Source organism: Anopheles stephensi, chromosome 2, assembly GCF_013141755.1.
Source record: "Anopheles stephensi strain Indian chromosome 2, UCI_ANSTEP_V1.0, whole genome shotgun sequence".
Taxonomy (NCBI): Eukaryota; Metazoa; Arthropoda; class Insecta; order Diptera; family Culicidae; genus Anopheles; species Anopheles stephensi.
The window spans coordinates 81,865,522-81,885,503 of record NC_050202.1 but is presented as its reverse complement, the minus strand read 5'-3'; the positions used below and the strand labels follow the sequence as shown (position 1 = coordinate 81,885,503).

The 19,982-nt window shown below is 51.4% G+C and overlaps 3 protein-coding genes and 1 non-coding gene across 17 annotated transcripts in view; 2 read left to right on the top strand and 2 right to left on the bottom strand.

Moving 5' to 3' along the window:
• Window positions 1-1,956, top strand: part of LOC118505612 (trithorax group protein osa) — an 82,971-nt gene extending 81,015 nt beyond the window's left edge. The window contains exon 16 of the mRNA XM_036041657.1: window positions 694-1,956. Coding sequence (XP_035897550.1) covers window positions 694-794 — 101 coding nt within the window. The 3' untranslated portion in view covers window positions 795-1,956. The remainder of the gene's footprint in view (window positions 1-693) is intronic.
• Window positions 1,957-1,991: 35 nt separating this feature from the next.
• On the bottom strand, window positions 1,992-8,933 carry LOC118505614 (5-oxoprolinase). Its single transcript, XM_036041674.1, has 4 exons — window positions 8,283-8,933; window positions 8,013-8,210; window positions 7,411-7,945; window positions 1,992-6,937 (listed from the first exon to the last, which is right to left on the bottom strand). Exons 3-4 carry the CDS (start codon window positions 7,765-7,767, stop codon window positions 3,284-3,286), a joined length of 4,011 nt encoding a protein of 1,336 aa, XP_035897567.1. The 5' UTR covers window positions 7,768-7,945; window positions 8,013-8,210; window positions 8,283-8,933; the 3' UTR covers window positions 1,992-3,283.
• Window positions 8,934-9,186: 253 nt separating this feature from the next.
• Window positions 9,187-19,982, bottom strand: part of LOC118505613 (myotubularin-related protein 4) — a 34,030-nt gene continuing 23,234 nt past the window's right edge. For 10 of the 14 annotated variants that reach the window (XM_036041662.1, XM_036041661.1, XM_036041663.1 and 7 more), the window contains 11 exons: window positions 19,776-19,965; window positions 18,866-19,696; window positions 18,408-18,789; window positions 17,765-18,330; window positions 16,845-17,695; window positions 14,868-15,340; window positions 14,325-14,791; window positions 14,057-14,243; window positions 13,871-13,987; window positions 12,223-13,068; window positions 10,997-11,632 (listed from right to left, as the gene is read on the bottom strand). In XM_036041662.1, the coding sequence (XP_035897555.1) occupies window positions 10,997-11,632; window positions 12,223-13,068; window positions 13,871-13,987; window positions 14,057-14,243; window positions 14,325-14,791; window positions 14,868-15,340; window positions 16,845-17,695; window positions 17,765-18,330; window positions 18,408-18,789; window positions 18,866-19,696; window positions 19,776-19,965 (5,546 nt within the window). Of the gene's footprint in view, window positions 11,633-12,222; window positions 13,388-13,870; window positions 13,988-14,056; window positions 14,244-14,324; window positions 14,792-14,867; window positions 15,341-16,844; window positions 17,696-17,764; window positions 18,331-18,407; window positions 18,790-18,865; window positions 19,697-19,775; window positions 19,966-19,982 lie in introns of those variants that run through there. The other 4 variants (XM_036041658.1, XM_036041670.1, XM_036041672.1 and 1 more) reach the window with 4 other exon arrangements.
• On the top strand, window positions 11,890-11,962 carry Trnam-cau. The gene has a single exon. It is a non-coding gene; the product is annotated as a tRNA-Met (tRNA).

Below are 19,982 nucleotides of genomic sequence, written 5' to 3'. Positions count from 1 at the left end.
ATGGGTTCAAATCCCATCTGGAGCGCCTCCCCGTACGCAGGGCTAACTACTTTGCTAAGGGTGAAAACCAAGTCACTGAAAGCCAGAAATGGCAGGCCGAGACCTCTCGAGGTTGTAGTGCCAAGGAAGAAGAGAAGAAAACTGCGCCGTCTGTAGAATGAAAAATCTTCTATCGTAGTATCCATAGCTCAGGAGGCTATTCTCGCATTACCATGGTGATTTCACAGCATCTGTTGCTTGGTTGGACCAAACTCGTATGATTCTTACAACACTGGTAAACGATCGAACATCTCGCTGAAAGAGTCAATTACATGCCTGAACAAGTTCATACATGTCAGTTATATCTTCGAAAACCTTCTATGATATTATATTTTATGTGTTTTTATTTTATTTTATTCTTCTTTTAGTAACTATACACCTTCACCCTTAGTTACGACATACTGGACAAGTCGGAGCTGAAGAGATGCAACGGAGAAGAATAAGAAGCAGTAGTATTGTAGTAGTAGAAATCACTGGGCGAGTCCTCTCTAGGCTGTGTAGTGTGTCCGTAGAAGAAGCAGAAGAACTACGTGCACACGTCAAACTCTCATCCGCTGGCGTGTCAACTTGCGTGACGATGCTCTAAATGAAAATTAATTTAAAATTTACAACAAAAAAAAACTTTCTTAAACCCTTACTCCTTTTCCTTTGCAGATGACACGATCAGCAGCAAACCATCGCCCCCAGCATCCGGTGTGGAAACGTTGAACGGAAACAGTAATGCCAGTGCCAGCGGTACAACGGTGACACCGTAAAGAAGCTGGAGAAGAGGCGGCGGCTGCGCTAAGAAACGAAATCCCTTTATCAGTGTCTACTAGAGTTTAAACAGTTTCGCAACACTAATGTACTATAAGATGAGTGTATTTGTGTGTGACTGTGTGTGGTGCAAGTGTTTGTCCCCTTGAAAGGACAAGGACGCACACACACACACGAACCATGGGAACGACAGGGGACACACGGGAGAAGGAACGGGGACAGAGCCCAAAAACAACAGCAACAAAAACTCGTATCGATCACTTGGCGGTAAATAAAATTGTGATACAATAATAACAAAAAAAAAAGAGCGTATGTGTGCATGATGGAGCAACAGCCCACCACGAGCTGTTTTCACCTCCCCCCCCTCCCGCCACTTTTTTTTTGTAGCACGCTGCATGTATATGCTTCCAGTTTTGGTTTGAAATTTTGTTTTTAAAGTAATTGTGTTTGCACTGCCAAACCGCGGATATGGGGCAAAAGGAAGGGGGTGAAAGAATGGTTTGAGAAAAGTGACAGGAGGGCAGCACAGCACAACACAGGGTGAAGGAAGTGTGTAGAATTATTATCGAATAGCACAAACACAAAACACAACACTAGATAAGTCCGAACAATAATAATAGGCAAAAAAAAGGAGAAAAAAAAAGAAGAAGTTTGTAAAAATGTGAGAAAAACGTGGGAAAACTAGTAGCTAGAACTCGAACACACTGCGCGAGTGAGCGAAGAAGAGGGAAAGCATCAATAGAGAGCATCGCAAAAAGAACAGAAAACGGCTCATCCAAAGGTGAATAATGAACAGGATAAAGAAACAATAAAACGAGAGCGAGTGAGAGTGAGCGAAATAGGAATGAGAGAGAGAGTAGTTAGGAATATGGGTGGGGAAAAACACGGGGAGAGAATGAAAGATTGAGAGCAAGGGAAACGCTAAGTTTCAGTGCAATTTTGAAATCGTAGCAGGCGAACAAAAAAACAAAATGGCGTTCTCCTTCAAGGGGGACGGACAGACAGATGCTCAAAATGGTTAATGATGGTTGACGTTTTAATTTAATAATTTTCAATCTACCAACCAACTTCCCCTCGTTTTGTTTTCACATAAAACACAATTTTTCTTTCCACAACTTAAAGGTGAATAAACGATGAAGAGAAGTTCTACTAACAAACAAACAAAACAAAAGTCGGGAAAATTAAATGTCAAAACACACACACACACACACACGGAAATTCTATTTCAACTACGTTGGTGAGAAATACAAGTGTGGCGTATATATATTTCGTATTGTATCCATTCTAAAAGGGGGGGGATGGTTAACCTAACGTTCCTCAAAGGCAATCATTGGCTACGACGCTGCTGTGCGTGTGTATGTATAAAATTTGGCTAAAAGGTGTTCTATGAACGGCAAAAAGGACACACCAAAACCACGCACGCACGCACACCACCGCACCGCACCGACGGAGCGTACCTGTGGCACAAAGTGGGTATGTATGCGTGTGTGTGTGGTGAGCTCTAAATGTGTCGAAAAATGTATCTAAATTCTAACCTAGTAAAGCTACACGCACACACGCCCCCGGGCCCGTCTGCTACACCGGCTACGTTGGTCCGAACGAACGAATGGACGACAGTCTAGAGTTTTTAATTGGTCAGCTAAAGATTTGGCCAGCGTGTAAAGAACGTGTTGACATAGTATTGGAAGAACACACCGGTACGGATTGAGAGGAGGGAAAAAGACTTCGCGTAACGTATGCATTTCGAAAGGAGGCTGATTTTAACGGCTTTTATGCGAAGATACCTCCACCAGAATATTGCACTCAGCAAAATCTGATGAGAAATCTCGTGGACCAGGTGGCGTTATCCTCACGAACTCCAATCAAGACAGCGGATCTGGACAGAGACGAGGTGGTGCTCGAGGTGAGTAGGTCAACTAGGGATATCTGTCGAAACCTCTCCATCAAGAGTTCCAGGATCTAGTCGTCTAAAAGATCTCATCTACCAAGGAGGCCTAGGTGTCTGTGTGACCACACCTTGTCCAAGCCTCATCAGCCAAGAGAATTCAGTGTCCCAGGGGGCCTTACCTACCAGGAGACTTCACATTCCCTAGCAAGGAAGCTTCTCGAGACCTGACATTAGTTAAATTCTATCCCGGAATCGTGTTCTTATTGATTTATATCTCCTTTATATGGCCATTTTTCCCCCCAAAATGCATACGCCCGCCGAAGTGTGTGAGTAATAAGACGCTCGACCTACGAAACCGCACTACCAACCTACCAACCACCACCGCTACCGCTACCCCTACTCGAACTGCTGACGCGTGTTCTGCTCCATCCACACGCCACCATCGCCACCGTCGAACGAGAGGAGAAAGCCGGGCCGGCGTCCCACTGCCTCCCCGCCGCCACTCCCCGCGGGGGGCTATTTGAACATCACGATCACGATCACGAGCAGCACGACGATCAGCACGAGATAGAAGTTAAAGTTGAACCCGAACTCGTGCCATCACACGGACTCCTGCGCCATCCGGTACTCATACACGCTGCCGCGCTCCATGAACGCTTTCGACGCGCTGACCGATGCAATGGCGGCCGCGGCCGCTTCCTGCCGCTGCTGCCGCTGCACACCGAACCGCAGCTCGGCGGGCCCATCCTCATCCGCCGGCTCACCGTACCCACCGCCGCCCGGCGTTTTCATCGAGAACACATCGCCCGGCCCGACCTGTACCGCCGTCTTGCCACCAATGTTCACCGCCCGGTGGCCCGGCTGACCGGGCCGCGGTCCGGCACGGATCAGCAGATTAAGGCCCGGCTTGCCGGGAGATCCACCGGCCGCACCGTACGGACGTAGCGTGCGCCGCTCGGTCAGCACGGACAGTGTCATCGGTTTGCGGAACAGCAGCTCCCGGTGCACACCGGCCCCGCCGTGGAAGCGACCCGCGCCACCGCTCCCATCGTCCCGCAGCGTGAAGCGGCGCAGCACGATCGGATAGCGCAGCTCCAGTATCTCCGGATCGGTGATGCGTGTGTTGGTCATGTGCGTGTGCACACCGCCCGTTCCGTGCCATCCCGGACCGGCGCCGCTGCCGCCCGCGACCGTTTCATAGTATCCCCAGCCGTCGTCACCGATCGTCACGTTGTTCATGCAGCCCTGCGAGGCGGCACACGTCCCGAACGCGGCGAACACCGTGTCGACCACGCGCTGGGACGTGAGCACGTTCCCACCGACGACGGCGGCCCCGTCCGACGGGTCAAGTATCGAACCGGGCGGGATGATCACCTCGATCGGTGCCAGACAGCCCTGGTTCAGCGGCACATCGTGTCCGACCATGCAGCGCAGACAGTAGATCAGCGCGGACAGTGTGATTGCCCGTGGGGCGTTACAGTTGCCGCTCACCTCCGGTCCGGTGCCGGTAAAATCGCACACAGCCGAACCTTGCGCCTCGTCGATGCGCACCACCAGCCGGATCGGTGTGCCGTCGTCCATGTGCTGTTCCGCTTCCAGCACCGTCAGTCCCGTGCGCTCGCGCGTTTCCTTCGCGATCGTCTTCAGCATGTTACGCACGGCTAGCTCCGCGTTCTGTTGCATGTGGCCCATGTACGCTTGCACGACGCCGAGCCCGTACGCCTCGATCAGTTCCGACACGAGCTGGATGCCCTTCTGGTTGGCGGCTATTTGTGCCCGCAGGTCGGACAGATTGTCCGACAGATTGCGGGTGCCGGGCGCACCCGAGCCAGCGGACGGACGAGTCAACCGTTCGACGATGGCTTCCTCCCGGAACACGCCACCGTCCACGAGCAGGAACGACTTGAACGCGGCCCCTTCCTGATCGAGCGAGGTCGAGTGGGGTGGCATCGATCCCGGCGTAATGCCACCAATGTCCGCATGATGCCCGCGAGAAGCAACAAAAAACACCGGACTCGGTTCGTCCTCGGTGAACACGGGCGTGATGACGGTCAGATCGGGCAGATGGGAACCGCCGGCCTGCGGATGGTTCGACAGCAGCACATCGCCCGGTTTCAGCGTCCCACCGCGTCTCCTCAGCTGATACTGGACCGTTTCCTGCATCGCGCCCAGATGGACGGGAATGTGCGGTGCGTTCGAAACGAGTCCCCCGTCCGGGCCGAACAAGGCGCACGAGAAATCGAGCCGTTCCTTAATGTTGGTCGAGATGGACGTGCGCTGCAGCACGCGGCCCATCTGCTCCGCGATGCTCATGAACCGATGGTTGAAGATGCTCAGCTGCACAGCATCCAACCGCTCGTCTACCTTCGGCCGATTGGTTCCTCCACCGATCTCGATCGTGAGATCGCCACGCCGTGTAACGATCGCTCGCGACGCCGGTTCGATCACGATCGTCGAGAGACGGTCGATCAGTATGGCCGGTCCATCGATTCGGTGGCCGTACCGCAACTTGCCACAATCGTACACCGGCGTAACGAGCCGGCCGGCCGCTTCCTGCCCACCGCCCTCCTCGAAGTACGCGACGGTCGTTTTCTCCGGATAGATCGGCCCGGTAGCTTCCGCTATGTCCGGTTCGGTGAAGAGTGACGCACGGCCACAGCCCCGCACCCGCACGTCGTCCACCAAGATCCGACGACCTTCCAGCACGAACCCGAACTCACTCCGGTACCGCTCCCGGAACGTTCGGCCAAAGTCCCCGAACCCGTACACGGTGTGATCGGCATTCTCGATCACCCGGTCCGGCGCACACATCAGCGCACAGTCCGTCCCTTCGTAGCGCAGATGCAGATACGGCTCGAGCGTGATCGATCCTTCGTCCGCGAGGCTAAAGCCCTGCGCTTCCAGCTGTTCCACGCAGCGTGCCGAAAGCACGTGCAGCCGTTCCTTCAGCGCCGCTCGATTGTCCGGGCACAGTTCCAGCCCGCACGGTTCCTGCGTTTCGTGCACCACATCCGCCAGTGCCATCCCGTACGCGGACAGAATGCCGGCGTACTTGTGCATCACGACCTTCCCCATGCCGAGCTGCTTCGCGATACTGCACGCGTGCTGGCCACCGGCTCCACCGAAGCACGCCAGCACGTGTCGCGCCGTATCGTAGCCGCGGGCCTGCGTTAGTGCGCGTATCGGACGGCACATCGCCTCGTTGGCGACGCGCACAAAGCCCATCGCGACCTGCTCGAGCGAGCGCGGACCGCCCTCGTCACCGGACGCCGCCAAGTGCTCGTTAATCTCCGCCCGCAGCTCTTCAAACGCGGCCCGGGTCGCTTCGTAATCGAGCGGTTCGTTTTCGTTCGGTCCAAAGATGGCCGGGAAGTACTCCGGCAGCAGCCGGCCAAGCATGAGGTTCGCATCGGTAACGGTTAGCGGACCGCCCTTGCGGTAGCAGGTCGGGCCCGGATGTGCACCGGCCGATTCCGGTCCCACCACAAACAAGCCGGACCGGAAGAACAGACGCGAACCACCGCCGGCGGCCACCGTGTTGATGTCGAGCTGGGGCGCTTGTATCGTCACGCCGGCCGTTGTGCTTTCGATCACGTGCTCGTACGTACCGGCGTACCGTGACACATCGGTCGAAGTGCCGCCCATATCGAACCCAATCAGCGGTGGCGATGGATCTTCGCCTGCGTCACGCACTCCGGTTACCGCGTAGCCTACCACACCGCCCGCTGGTCCGCTTAGAATTGCCCTCGCACCGCGGAAGTGTTCCATCCGCGTGAGGCCACCGTCGCTCTGCATGAACAGTACGTCCGCCCCGCGCAGCTGATCACGGAAACCGCTCCGGAACCCATCCAGGTAGCGTTCGACGTGCGGCGTTAGGTACGCTTCGGCACAGGCGGTAAAGCCGCGCGCCACCAGCCGACACATCGGCATCGCCTGGTGTGACAGGGTGACGTGCTGGAAGCCGAGCTCCTGCGCGATTCGTCCAACACGCAGCTCATGCTCCGGGCAGGCGTAACTGTGGGCGAGCACGATGGCGAGCGAGTTGATGCCGGTTTCGCGGACGCCTTCCAGCTTCATCCGCAGATCTTCCTCGTCCAGTGGCGTCATTTCGAGGTACGTGGACTGCGAAGCGCCGGTTAGCTTTCTCCAGCCGGAGGTCGCATCACCCAGCTGGCAGGTTCCTTCCTGGGCCGGGACTAGGCGGGCATCGATTTCGATAACCTCTTTGTAAAGATTGGCCGGTTTTTGGATGTTCTGTGGAGAAGAGGACAACAGTCAATGGCTGGGGAGTAGTGCCTTTCCTCCGAGGGCAATAGAACATGCGAAAGAAGATGGATATGAGTCTTGGAAAGAAATGAGATACAGAATAAGCAGCTAGTTTTAGCTGCGAGTCCAGCTCCTCTCGGATAGTCTTAAGTTGATAATTTATAGCAAGACATCTTTTGCTCGATAAACCCCGCATACGGAATGAGATAGCTTAAAACTAAATAAACATTCGCCGAAAGGCCCACCCTAAAGGCACGGGCGGCCGGCCAGTACGATAAGCATCCGTCGCTCATCTACATGTTTGGCGAGATGTCAAGAAGGCTGAGAAGGTGATGATGCATTCCCCACGGCTAAATGGGAGCTTTCCGAGCTCGATTTGAGATGGTGGACGATGGCCAAGAAAACATGTCCTCTCCCGTGGCAAAATTACCATTTTCCCAATTTCTTAATGCGCCTCTTACCAGCTGGAAAATGTTGGGTCGCGCCTGATTGCCTATCTGCAGCAGATCCCGGAAGCCCTTGTTCACCACCAGCGCTACCGGATCGCCGGCCCGTTCGAGCAGTGCGTTGGTGGCCACCGTTGTGCCCATCCGTACCCAACCGATCAGCCCCGTATCGATCAGTCCGTCCGCCGTCAGGGCACGGCCCGTTTCCTGCTGCAGTATGCGGCGTATGCCTTCCGTCGGTGCATCCGGATAGTTGGCCGGATCGACGGAAAGCAGCTTCAGCGTGCGGACGGTACGGTCCGGTGTGATGCACAGCACATCCGTAAAGGTACCGCCACGGTCGATCGCAAAGTTATACTTTCCTCTGTCCATTTCGATTGATAACACACGCACACACACACACGCTGCTCGCACTTATGCACAGATACTAACACAAGCCCGAGCGTTTGGCCACAAGGGAAGAATTCACTGAAGCAGCTCACTTGAAGCGTAGCAGCAGACTGGCTGATTAGCGAAGAGGCAACCAGTCACAGTGCAAGAGGGAAGCAATCTGGAAACGAAGAATAGACGTTAGCGCGGCCGGAACACCAGATAAGACAAGAGCAAACAAAGCCTACCTCGATAATAGTGTGCACAGGTGGGTAGACGTCCCGCTGGAGGAGGTAGCTTCGATAAATCACGTCCGGATGAACAGTGTAGCATCAATACGCGTGGGCACCAACAAACTGCATCCCAAGCGCGTCTCTGTGCATTATGCGTTCCAGGACACCCCGAGGACCGCGTCGTGGTGTTCTTCTCTCGTCTGTGTGCTGCTGCTGCAAAAAAAGAACAAAACCCTTGTGTGTTTTGCTTCCATAACAATGCCATAACCAGTGTCGTTGTTTTACCTGCCAAGTAAATGACTTCAATACACTTTTCCCCACAACACAAGCACACACACGGAGCACATACAGTGATGAAAGACAAAGTTTTTCCGTTTTTCCGCAATACAAATCCACGGCCTGCTTCGACCGTCTGTCTGTGCCCCTGTGCAACAGTGTCTCGCTTTCTGCTGTTGCTGTCTATTTTGATGCGCGAAGATGCTGCTTATTTGGTGTGCATCGGTGTGTGCGTGTCCACCATGTGTGTTGCGTTATCGCTGCTGTCAAAACTGTTTTTGTTTGGGTTGTTGGTACAGTGCTGTACTGAGTGAGCGCAGCACCGTTCGAAGTATGATGGGAAATTATTATTCGTGTGGGTATTTATGAAAAAAGAAACAAAATTTAGGCTCAATTAACGTGTCTGTTCCTCACGATGCTCCTTACATCAGAACGATGCTGGACGAACCAGACGGATCAGGAGATTCAAAAGGGTTTTCTGAAGCCTCCAAGGACTTACAATAGCGAGCCTGTCCGTAAAGGAAAGTCTCACAGCACCCCATAGCCTCAGGACTATCGGCACGGTATAAAATTCGGCTAAAGTCTGAATAGATGCCGCCCTGAAATTGTTCGAACAGCACTGTGCTATGTTCTCCTTCTCATCAGGGGTGTCAAATCATTCTATCACAATTTTAAAGCGACAAACAATAAAAAAAATAAATTAAAAATTATTCTAATTCTAATTAAAAGTGTTTGTCATCTATTGCTTAATCTGCCGTAGAAGAAATCCTTTCGGAAAAAGCACAACCGTTATCCGTTGGTAGTTTGTATTTCAATGCTTGTGTTGCTGTTTTGCCATACGATTATTAGGTACTACATTTACGCTCTGCACTATTATAGTTTTTGTCTCTGAGCCATGCATACTTTTGCGTTCTTTTTTTTTTTGTTTTGCTTCTTAATGTGGGAAGGAGGATGAGGACAATTTGTGTCCTTCATTGTTTTTAAAAACACCAAAGTTTAATGAGTTAGTGTGTGTGTATGTGTGTCTGTCCAAAGCTAACGGATTGAATTAATATAATGCCGAGATTACATACGCATTGATGTTGGTTGGTAAACATAAGAACTAACCTTTTTGAAATGAATGTGTCCACCACACACACACACACGCAGTAATTTCGAGTGATTTCGGGCCTCATCCTTGGAGGGGGGAGGGTTCAGTTGGTGCTGCTTGTGTTTCTTGATTAGTCTCCCTTTCTCACCTCCCCCGTTCGTTATCGCTGCTTCCGCTTCTAATTCATTCGCTTTGAGGTTAGGTTTAAGTCGGCTACACTACTGCTTTTGTGTTGCTGTGGTTCGATTAAACTCGTTCCGGTATTCTCGTCTTATTCTCATGTGTGTTACAGGATTCGCGTCTCCAAACACACGCGCTGCTGATCTCCTCCAGTGTTGCATTGTTTGTTTTGTTTGCATTAAAATCCTAAATCCATTCTCCTGTTTGGGTTTTGTTCTCTTTTGCAGTTCGTTTGCTACCTCTCTTTGCAATCATGTGCCTTTACAATCTACCCTTTGTTTTGTTAGCTATGCTTGTGTTTCATATACACGTATATATATATAATCTTTCTTAAATGTGTTTTCTTTTCTCTCTTCTCTACTCTTAATGTTATTTGTGTGTATTGTTCTGCTTTTGCTCTCCCGAAAACGAAGTTTCTTTTTATTTTCGTTTTTTTTTCTCTGTTTTGTGTTTTACTTCCTTCGCCTTGTGTTGTGAGGGATATAGTTATATGTAGCGTTTTGATAAACACTTATCGAAATGTTGTGATGTTCTGTTGCAATTGCTTATTTTACTGATCTTGTCTATATCGTAGAAGGTTTTTTTCTTGGCTTTCCGGGAGGCATTTGTTCTCTTCCTTTTAACAATGTCTTTACTAGTGTGATGTGTTTTTGCACAGAGTTGTTTCACCGCATGCTCTGGTAGCAAATTTTGCATACTTTACATAAGAAATAACATAGTTTTTACCGTACCATTCCCCCGTTTTGCTTCCACATTGCTCCCCACAACAATTACACCGCAAAACTTATGTATGTATACCACCCTCCGTTTGATTATTTCATAGGCTTTTCTTTTTTGATCGCCACACTACTATAACATAACTTCTTTGTTTTTTTTTTTTTTGAGAAATAGAAAGGTCACAAAAATAATCACACAGCATTTTACTGTTCAGCCGCTTTTAACTTCTCGCGCACATGCTTACGATTCCTCCACTAAACGCGTTCTCGGGCGGCCACGTGGTCGAAGTTTAAACAAAAAAGTAACGCTTACCAGAGAGTGTAAGTTTCATTGTTAAAGCGAAGGATAAAACAGACCTCCCCTCCCTATCAATAACACCACTTCTATCAAGAATCCGTAAAACGAGTCAAACAACAAGTGTAAAGTAAAGTATGATAAATTATTAGTTACAGTAATCGTGCGTCCGCTCGCGGTTCGCTGTGTAAATGAATGTGAAAATGTTTGTGTACAGCAACAAAACAAAAACAAAATGAAACATTATGATAAACGAGGCGGCGGATCGTGTGTAAGACAATAAAAAGTTAACAATCAATGTGATGGTGTGTTGGCACTCGTCAGTTTTGTTTCCTAAAATGTGGTCTCCTGCTTATTCTTCACGAGTACGCGTGCAACTTCCGGCTCCTAAAAGCACACACCCACTCACCCACACATTCCGCGACACAGGTCAGATCGAAGTTTAGTTTGTTGCCGCAGTTACGTTCTGCTTGCAGCAACTTTCGCTTGCCCTCGGTGCTTCCGCGCTACATTCGGCCGCCAGCAACGACTGGATCTGGCTCATGCTGGTAATCCGATCGCGCATCATCATCGTGGCAGCTGCCGTTACGTTCGAACGGTGCAGGAACGCGTTGGCATCCTCGCTTAGCGGTGTGCCACCGTTTACCGTCGTCGATGCGGTTAGGCTATTGGCCACACTGGAGGAAGGTAGTGTGCCTCCGGCCGTGGCGAGGGAATTGGTGATGGTAGCAGGAACCGTCATGGAGGAGATCCGCTGGTAGCATGGACCACACAGCCGAACCGGTTGATATAGGCGCTCCTCCGGCAGATGGGCCGTAAACTCGGAACAGTCCGCACAGAAGATTTGCCCGCACGAGCGACAGTGATGTTTGCGACGTCCGAGCCAAAATTCGGTCTGGCAGGTGGTGCACCGTGTCACGGCGTGATCGGGAACCCAGAGCACGCTGGTGCTACCACCAACACCGCTACTGCTGTACTGCATCTGCTGGGACGAGTTGGCACCGGACGACGGTGCGCTCCGATCGTCGACCGCTTCCCACGAACAGTTGGATGCATTTTCGTTCATTGAATCCACCATCTGGAATGGAAAGGGAATAAATAAAAATTGTGGTTAGAAAAAATAATGTTAGAAGCATACAAAAACCTCCCCCGAAAGACAAAGTACAAAATGTATATTAGTAAAAGAGGCGAACACATCACATACATCACGCGAACACAGGCATCCGAGGTTCATCGGTAATGAAAAAAAGGTTCATTCCAATCGTCTGGCGTTCATCGACAGATATGCACGTTCTGTAGAATCAGTTTGCGTTCTATCCCCTCCTCTCACACACAGCCTCGATAGCGCAGTCGGTAGCGCGTAAGTCTCATAATCTTAAGGTCGTGAGTTCGATCCTCACTCGGGGCAGAAACTTTTTTTCGCGCTTTTTTGCTGTTTTCAACAACACAAAAACCCATGCGCAATGTGGACAGAGAGACATTTTTACGGTTGGGTTAATTGCGTTAGAGGAAACGACCGAAACGGGGCAATTTTGTGGTACGATTTTTTTCGTTTTATATGGAGATATTAGTGATGGCACACAAGTGTGAAAGAAGATTAGTCCCATAATACAACGGCGCATGCAGTAAAAACGGTACAAAAGGTTTTGCAAAACGCATCTCACTGACCAGTTGGGAGGATAGTTCAGCATCCACATTCACATCCTCTTCCTTCTCACCACCACCACCACCTTCACCACTACTACCGTCAACCCACTGTTTTTCTGCTCCGCAATACTGGATGCTGTCAGTGCTGTCAGTAAGCTTCGGTTGCTGTATAGTAGTCCTTCTTTCCGGTGCAATGTCAATGTCACTACCACCGTCTAAAATGTCGCTACTGCCACTACTGTTCCTCTCGTCATCGTCAGCCCCGCTACTATCGGCGTAGTACTCGCTGAGCGGATCGTCTAGAGGGTAAGACTCCACGCGAGGTTTTACCGAGTGTCGTGAAGGACAGTCGCTGCGTTTCTGTCGTGTGCGTTCGAGAAATTGACGAACGGTACGCCACACACGCACATTATGTGCGAATCGACGGTTATGTTTCAATATCGCTTCACACAAGCAATGTTCTTCCTGCTGTGCCGCAGTACCATTACCAGACGCATCATCTTCTTCCTCTTCCTCGTCGGAAAACACTAACAGCGCTTTACCGTCTTCATCGTGTACGTGCCGCCCCGAAAGCAGTCCATAGATGGAAGAAGATCCTATCCATGCGTCCACGGACAGATCTCCGGTGGCAGTGGTGGTGGTGGTGGTGGTGGTGGCGGTCATGGTACGGATGGAGGTGACAGTGCTCATACTACCACCACCTTCGCTACTGCTGCTGCTGCTGCTGCTGCTGTTGCTGACGTGACTATGTGCACCGTCGTGGTGTTTCCGATCGATCTCCCTACCGATCCTGGCCGCTGCCGTCGTGGCTGAGGCGGCGGTAGCGGTTAAAGCGGCAACGCTCGTTATGGAAATGCTCACCGGCACCTATTGGGTATTGGGTATTGGATAACACGATTGGTCACTGTGAGAAACGGTTCTAGTACAACAGAAGGGAGGACGACAGGCAGACAGACAGGCTCATGCCGCGATAGTGTGTGTGCGAAGAGGAGGCTCGTTAGGCGGTCGCACTGCAGAGAAAGCACAAGGCAGTAGTAGTAGTAGTAGTAGTAGTGGTAGTAGCCGCTAATCAAGGCAAATACACGGCAGTGGTAGTAGCAGTAGTAGTAGTAGTAGTAGTAGCAGAAGTAGTATGCTAGCGCAAATTTTGTCGTTCGCAAAGCCAACAGCAGCAGGGTGATGGTGGCTTGTTTTTCGTGGCAATAAACACACATCCATGAAAAGAGATGGGAAACAAAACCATAAGTCAAGCGTTAATTTCAGCCACGGCCGCAGCACTGGTTTGCGTTTGCTTGTCCACTACTATTCCGTGTTTCTTTAGCGTTTAATTTTTTTTTCTAAAACAAACAGCCAAAAACAAGCCTCTATAATAGCGGCAAATTCGCTGAGCGTGTATCAATTTCCCAGCTGCTCAATTTCGATCGGCAATTGCAACAGAAAACATAAGCATCATGCTCTCTCCCCATCGGCACGGCACGCAGCTTCTTCCAAAATCCTAAAGTGTGAAGCAAATCACGCAACAGTAAGGCCAGAGAGCGACAGGAGATTCCCTGTCCAGGTAATAATGTTCTTCCCTGCCTTTTGGAGCGAAATCGATCCCCGCCGGAGCAAATCGTCGTAGACAGGCGGGGGGATTTGATTTGATGCAAGCCATACGACCACTACTCACCGGATCCTCATTGCCGTACTGTGGCTGGGCGCTGCTGCTACAACAGTGCTGGCAGGTTTTCTTCAACAGTGCTAACCGGGTGGCGTACAGCTCACGCTGCAGTGCTTCCTCGCGGAGCTACAATGAAATGCAGAAGAGTGGAGAGTTAAAAGACGGTCCAGAAGTAGCTAGTGATGCGCCGCTTACCCGATGCTCGTAGACAATCTGCTGGAGACGCAAATTTTGTTCCGACAGTGCGTGTGCTAGCCCGTCCGGGCATGAGAACGTCGCTACCGGTGGCCTGTCCGCCGCGTACGGTACGCTCGGTGGTGTCAGTGGCAGTGACCGGGCGCCCGGTGTCGAAAACCGGGAGTGTGTGGCACTTGGGGATATACTGGAAATGTTAAGCAGTACCCATCAGCGTCACGGTAATTCCTTACAATTTCCCTTTAAAAAAAAGCTTCCCCTTTCCTACCTTCCGTTGGTTGGTTTACAAGGACTCATGAGGTCATGTTTCGAGTTGGACGAGTTTCTTCTTCGTCGCTCCTTCTGTGGCATTGCTGCAGCAGCCGCCACAGCACCTTCACCAGCCGCCGGCTGTTTGCCATTAATCTCTAGCTGCTGGAACTGTGGCTGAATGATAATGCTTTCGTCCATAAGCATCATCGAGGTGAGCAAGTTACTGTTGTTGGTGGTGGTGGCCTGACCAGCGGACACCGGTACAATCGGTACGCTCGGCGTTCCGTTCGCTTTGAGTTTATTGTAGTTAACGTTGCTACTGCTGCTGTTAAAAAGGTTGCTCTGTGCCGACCGTCCTCCTCCTCCACCACGATCGCTTTCCAAGGTCGGTTCTGGCGGATGCTGATGGTGGCGGTAGTCAGGTCGATCTTTTGGTAGCGAATCGCCGGCCAATAGTGCCAGCGTTGATTGATTTGATAATTTCTGCAATCAAATAAAGAAAAAAGCAAAACCTTGATAATGAATTACTCAACGTACCGCAACACGCACGATTGCTTACCCTATCGTAATCATGACTATCACTAGTAAAATCACATCCATTACTATCACCAGTCGCAGCAGTTGTGGTAGTGCAGCTATCGCCCGTGACCTCGGCCCCGTCCGAACTGTCGTTTGGCGCCGCTGTCGCTTCCGATCCTTTACCGTTTACAAGTCTCTGCCGACTGCTATCACTGTTGGTTTCTACTGCTAAACTAATACTACCGCCGACACCGTTGCTGCTGCTGCTGCTGCTGCAGTGCTGTTCCTGTTCGAGCAGCGATGTCTTCCGCCGGTCGTGTCCGTGTCGCACCTTCTCACCGTCCTCGGTCACGTTACAGGGGCCTGCTGGCGTGGAGAGTGGATACTGATCGACCGGCACCAGCGTGTCCGTGCTGGTTTCTATCGATCCATGCCACAGGTTGGGACTGAGCGATCGGTCATTCAGGCCAGCCGGTGATTCTAACCGATTAGGCGAAGTGGAGAGTAGTTTATCTAGTAAAAAGGGAGAGCAAGTGTTTCAATGCATTAGTTGCTTTAGAGTATAATAAAACCATAAAAGAATAAATTCCACGGCACAGGAACACACACATGAGCATAGATGGGGGTTTTACTTGCGATTGTCGTGCTTCTTATTGACTGCTTATAATATAGCTGATTACTTTGACACTTAAAATAAGCTATACACCATTTGAAAACGGTTTCTAAACATGAAAATCTTGATTTATATAAATCCTCATAAAGGAAAAAATCGCTATATTGATATAAAATCAATAATTCTCTAAAAATGTAAGAAATATATTCTTCCCCGAAAGCAAAAAAAAAACCGAGGGCGATAATTAATCAGGATTGTACATTTAAACGTCTTCTTTTTTGCTACGATCGCGCACAGAACAGACAGCATAATTACACAATTTGAAAAAATCATGCAAATTATGAGGCCTTCTGTTTTTTTTTTCATAATCTTCCATACGTGCAAAATAAAGCAGAAGAGCAAACCTTATCATCCAAACTCTTGGTCTTCAATTTCCTATTTTTAAAGCTCGTTTATGTGCGTTATCAGTAGAAATAGTAGTAAAATACGGAACGCAAAAAGTACCGCCACCGGTCAAACACGTAATACTTCCCTATGCCCTATGGTCTACGGTGGATTCCGGTGTATACATTGGAGAGATTGTGGCTGCTGTGTGTGTGTCTCTGTCGCAGTTGTGGTTTGGTATTTTTGTTTATTTGTATAAATTTCCGTACCGGAAAGATTCACACTCTGGCGACAACAAAACACGAGTTACGATCTACGGCAGTTGGCTGGTAGCCAACTGGGTTTAGTCAACAACATGATATTCGATTCGAAAATTAATCAATGAGCAATAGAAAAGATAGTTATAAGTTCTACAAAGACTCTGGAGAAGCTGATGACCCCATTCAAATTCAAAGGATAACACATGATACGTGCTTAAGCGTCCGAGATAGTCCTATGTCGGTCCTTCCGCTATCGGAAGGCTCCTATATTAGTATTATTTGCTAATATCGCATTTACAAAAGCCAGTCTATATGGTGTTTGTATATTTTGCTTATCGGACTATATACACAGAGCACAGAGCCTTTCCCCGGAGGCAGGCAGTAGCGAACCCCTAAAGCTGTTATTTACATCATTCTGTACCCTCTGCTGAACCTGAGCTGCACACCCCTATCCATTGCGTTCTGTCACGAACACATTCACACAAGAGAGCAGCAAAAGGCGAGCGACAATTCCACCGAAAAAGCCCCGCTTTACTTGTCACCCGGGCTCAATCGTGCAGGCATATTCCGAGACAAAGACCCGTGTGTGTCCCGGAATATCCTGGCGGAATCGCTCGCAGGGGCCGACAACCGTAAGCGAACCAAAGTGTTCACCTTTCTCTGACCCTTGTCATCTCGACGCATCGAACCGAACCCGGCTATGCTCATATGTGCCGCCGCAGAAAGTGCTTGATCAGTTTGAACAGTTTATCGTATTTACCACCAACGAAGCTGCTATCGTCCGATCCACCGACGGTTAGGTCGACGCTCTCCATCATCATATCGTCGTTGGCCATGATGGGCCGCCCGATGACGGCACGATTCATGGCTCGATCGAGTCCACCACCGCCGCCGCCGCCACCTCCGTCCAGTACATCCTTGTTACCGCCGGCTGTCGACTGGTACGATTCGATCTTGATGATACGGGACGTATTTTCATCGATCGCGTTGTTCGGCCACATGACCAGCTGACGGGTCGTGGGACTGTTGCTTGACTCGCACGATATCTTGGGCGAGCATCGTGACGCATCATTCGTCGTTGGCAATTCCGGCACGATCGGTTGGAAACGGTAGCGATAGATGCTCCTCTCGTCGACTGTTTGCGGCTGCATCGCGCCGGTGCTGCTACCGCTGATACTGGTCGTCGTAAAGGAGGGGCGAACGTTTGTGGTTGCGGTTGGTATGAGCGTGGCCGCAGCCGCTGCTGCTAGACTATCGATTCCACCGATGCTACTACCGTTTGCGTAGAGACTAGAAGAGGCTGAGGAAGAAAGGATGGGTTCGGCCGGTGCTGCTGCCGCACTGCTGCTAGTGATCGCTAGATTGCGCTGGTTCTTGATCGCTTGCTCTAGCTCTTCGTCCGATTGGTTTAGCTCCTGCGTGAGGCTTTGCAGCTTTTCGGTGGCATGCTGTATGAAGGAACTGGCCGTCACTCCACGATGCAGCAGGCGATCGTCGATGGGGCGAAGATCGGGTGAAGTCTCACGGTCGGACGAGAGGTTTGAATCGATCGAGCTTTCTTCCTGCGAGAGGTTTAGCGTCGGGGCAGGTCCACCAACGCGGTTAATAATGCTAGGACGGGGAAAGAAAACATGAAGCATTCCACGGACTCGCCCTTAAGCACCCTTCCGGCAGACTTACCTTGAGTCTAGTGTCATGCTTGGATCGCTTGAGCGACGCGTCATAACACCGCCTGAGGTTGCTTCTTTGATATCACTGTACGAGCGCGTTTTCGTCATCGAACCGTTCTGCTCCGGGCTGCAGCTGCTTGCCACCGATGCCGTCGATGCCATTCCATCGACAACAACGTTCACGACCGACGGTGCTCCTCCTGTTGGGCCGGCGGTGTCAACACCGGCCCCGATGCTTCGCACACCGACCACAGCCGACACGACGTCCGATCCGCCGCCGGACGGCGGTACGCTTGCCGTTGGATAATCGGCCACTTCGGAGGCCGACTGCTGGTTGTGGCCGCCCCAGCTGCCCAGGTACACTTCCGTCCAGAGGCGCAGATCGCGCACGTTGTGTGCCGGCCACAGGACACGCTCGCGGTTCGGCACGTACAGATGGTTCTTGTAGATCGGACCGGATAGGAAAGGCCACACGGAGAACGTCCGATCGGGGACGCTATTTTCCTGCCGCTCCTTGACCGTGTTGCACAGGAACGTTCCAAACAGGCACGAATGCGAATGTTGTGCTAATTTGATCTGCGCGAGGGTGGAACGGGAGCAAGTGCGTTAGGGTAAAGGCTAGAGACGATCGCTTGGAGGAAGCCACAACTTACCAGGTAGCCCATGTCGAACTCAAAGCTGCAAGGAAACTGACGATGAATCTGATGCACGCAGTCGAGCCACTGCAGAAACACCGGACACCGTTCGTTGGTTTCGTCCGAACCGGGCCCATGCCCGCAACGGTCGGCAAACTTGTGACCGAAGCTCAACCACTCCCGCTCGACCAGCACGCGAAACCCTTCGATCGTGCGGTAGTACGGATCGAGACAGAGCTGTGCCGTGGCAACGATCTGGGGCGTACGATCCCAACCATCGGAACAGTGTACCAGCACTGGCCGGCCGTTGCGTTCGATCGCATGGCATACGACCATCGAGGCCGCCAGCAAACCGGACAGATGCTGCAACCAAAGCGTCCGTTCCAGCAATCCGAGCCAACTGAAGCGAGATAAAGGAATGCCCCCCATTGAGTATGTTTCTACTTATTCGAATAACTTACACCGCAAACCCTTACTTTGGAATGTCCGCCTGGGAGGCACAGAGCTGCCGTAACGCGTGGAAACTTTTCCTTATCACGTGGATGTTGCCCAAGCTCATGAACTGGATCTCCGCGCTCGGGTAGTACTCGGCACACTCGCATCCACCGCCACGCGCCCGGTTCGTTACCGCGGACGTGTACGACCGCGCATCCACGATCAGAATCTTCTTCGGCTCGTCCATTTCCACCTCCTCGTGGCTTCCCTCCGGACTGCGCGGTGGACTACCCTCGCTCGACGCTTCCGAGCTGTCCGTCTGTGTTCGCGTTCGTCTCGTACCATCGCTGGACCGATCCTGCGTGCCACGGTCGAACGAGCAGGCATCGGACAGCGCTTTCAGCAGCTGTTCATCCTTCGAGTTACGCCACCCAAGCCAACCCACCTCGGGCTGGCTGCAGCGTGCGATAACGGCTCCGGTGCGCTGGTGGCGCCACACGACCGCCGGTATGCGCCGCGAGCTTCGAAAGCTGGCCACATTCTGCAGCGTGTCGTCGGAGATGCAGGCGGGCACGAGCAGCAGCCGTGGGTACGATGCACACAGCTTAAATTCCGCGTTCGCCTGACTGATGCGCCAGGCACCCTGCAGATCGAACTGTAACCGTTCCGCTTCGCGCCGAAACTCGTCATCGAACGAACCGACGCGCTGCAAACGGCCGGCCCATTCGTTGTCCTGGTTGAGCGTGGGCGATTCCGAGGCCCACGCATGGAACGGGAAGGCGAACAGTGCCTCGAGCGTTTCCGGCACACCGATCGAGAGGGTGATCCGGCGGTGCCATTCACCGCACTGCTCCGACGTCGCAAATGAACAGCTGTTTGAAAAAATGAAAGGAAGCGGTGCATCAGTGAAAACGAGGAGTTCCACATCAAACCTTTGCCAGAGATATTTACCGCACAGTACTAGCGTCTTTGCAGTTCACTATGAGATGGAACAGGTCACGCACTTGCGTCGATTCGATCAGGCCGAGCGGTACCGACACTTCGGCGCCGGTGCTATTTTTCTGCAGGAACAGCCGATAGTTGGATAGTGCCAGGATGCCATCATCAGTCTGACCCAGGTACCGCACGGATTCGCCGGCAACTGCAAAGATACAGCAA

Coding starts and splice junctions, on each gene's coding strand:
- LOC118505614 (XM_036041674.1), bottom strand. CDS start 7,767: ATGGACAGAGGAAAGTATAACTTTGCGATCGACCGTGGCGGTACCTTT. Junction 6,938..7,410: donor GACCCAACATTTTCCAGCTG/GTAAGAGGCGCA, acceptor TCTTCTCCACAG/AACATCCAAAAACCGGCCAA.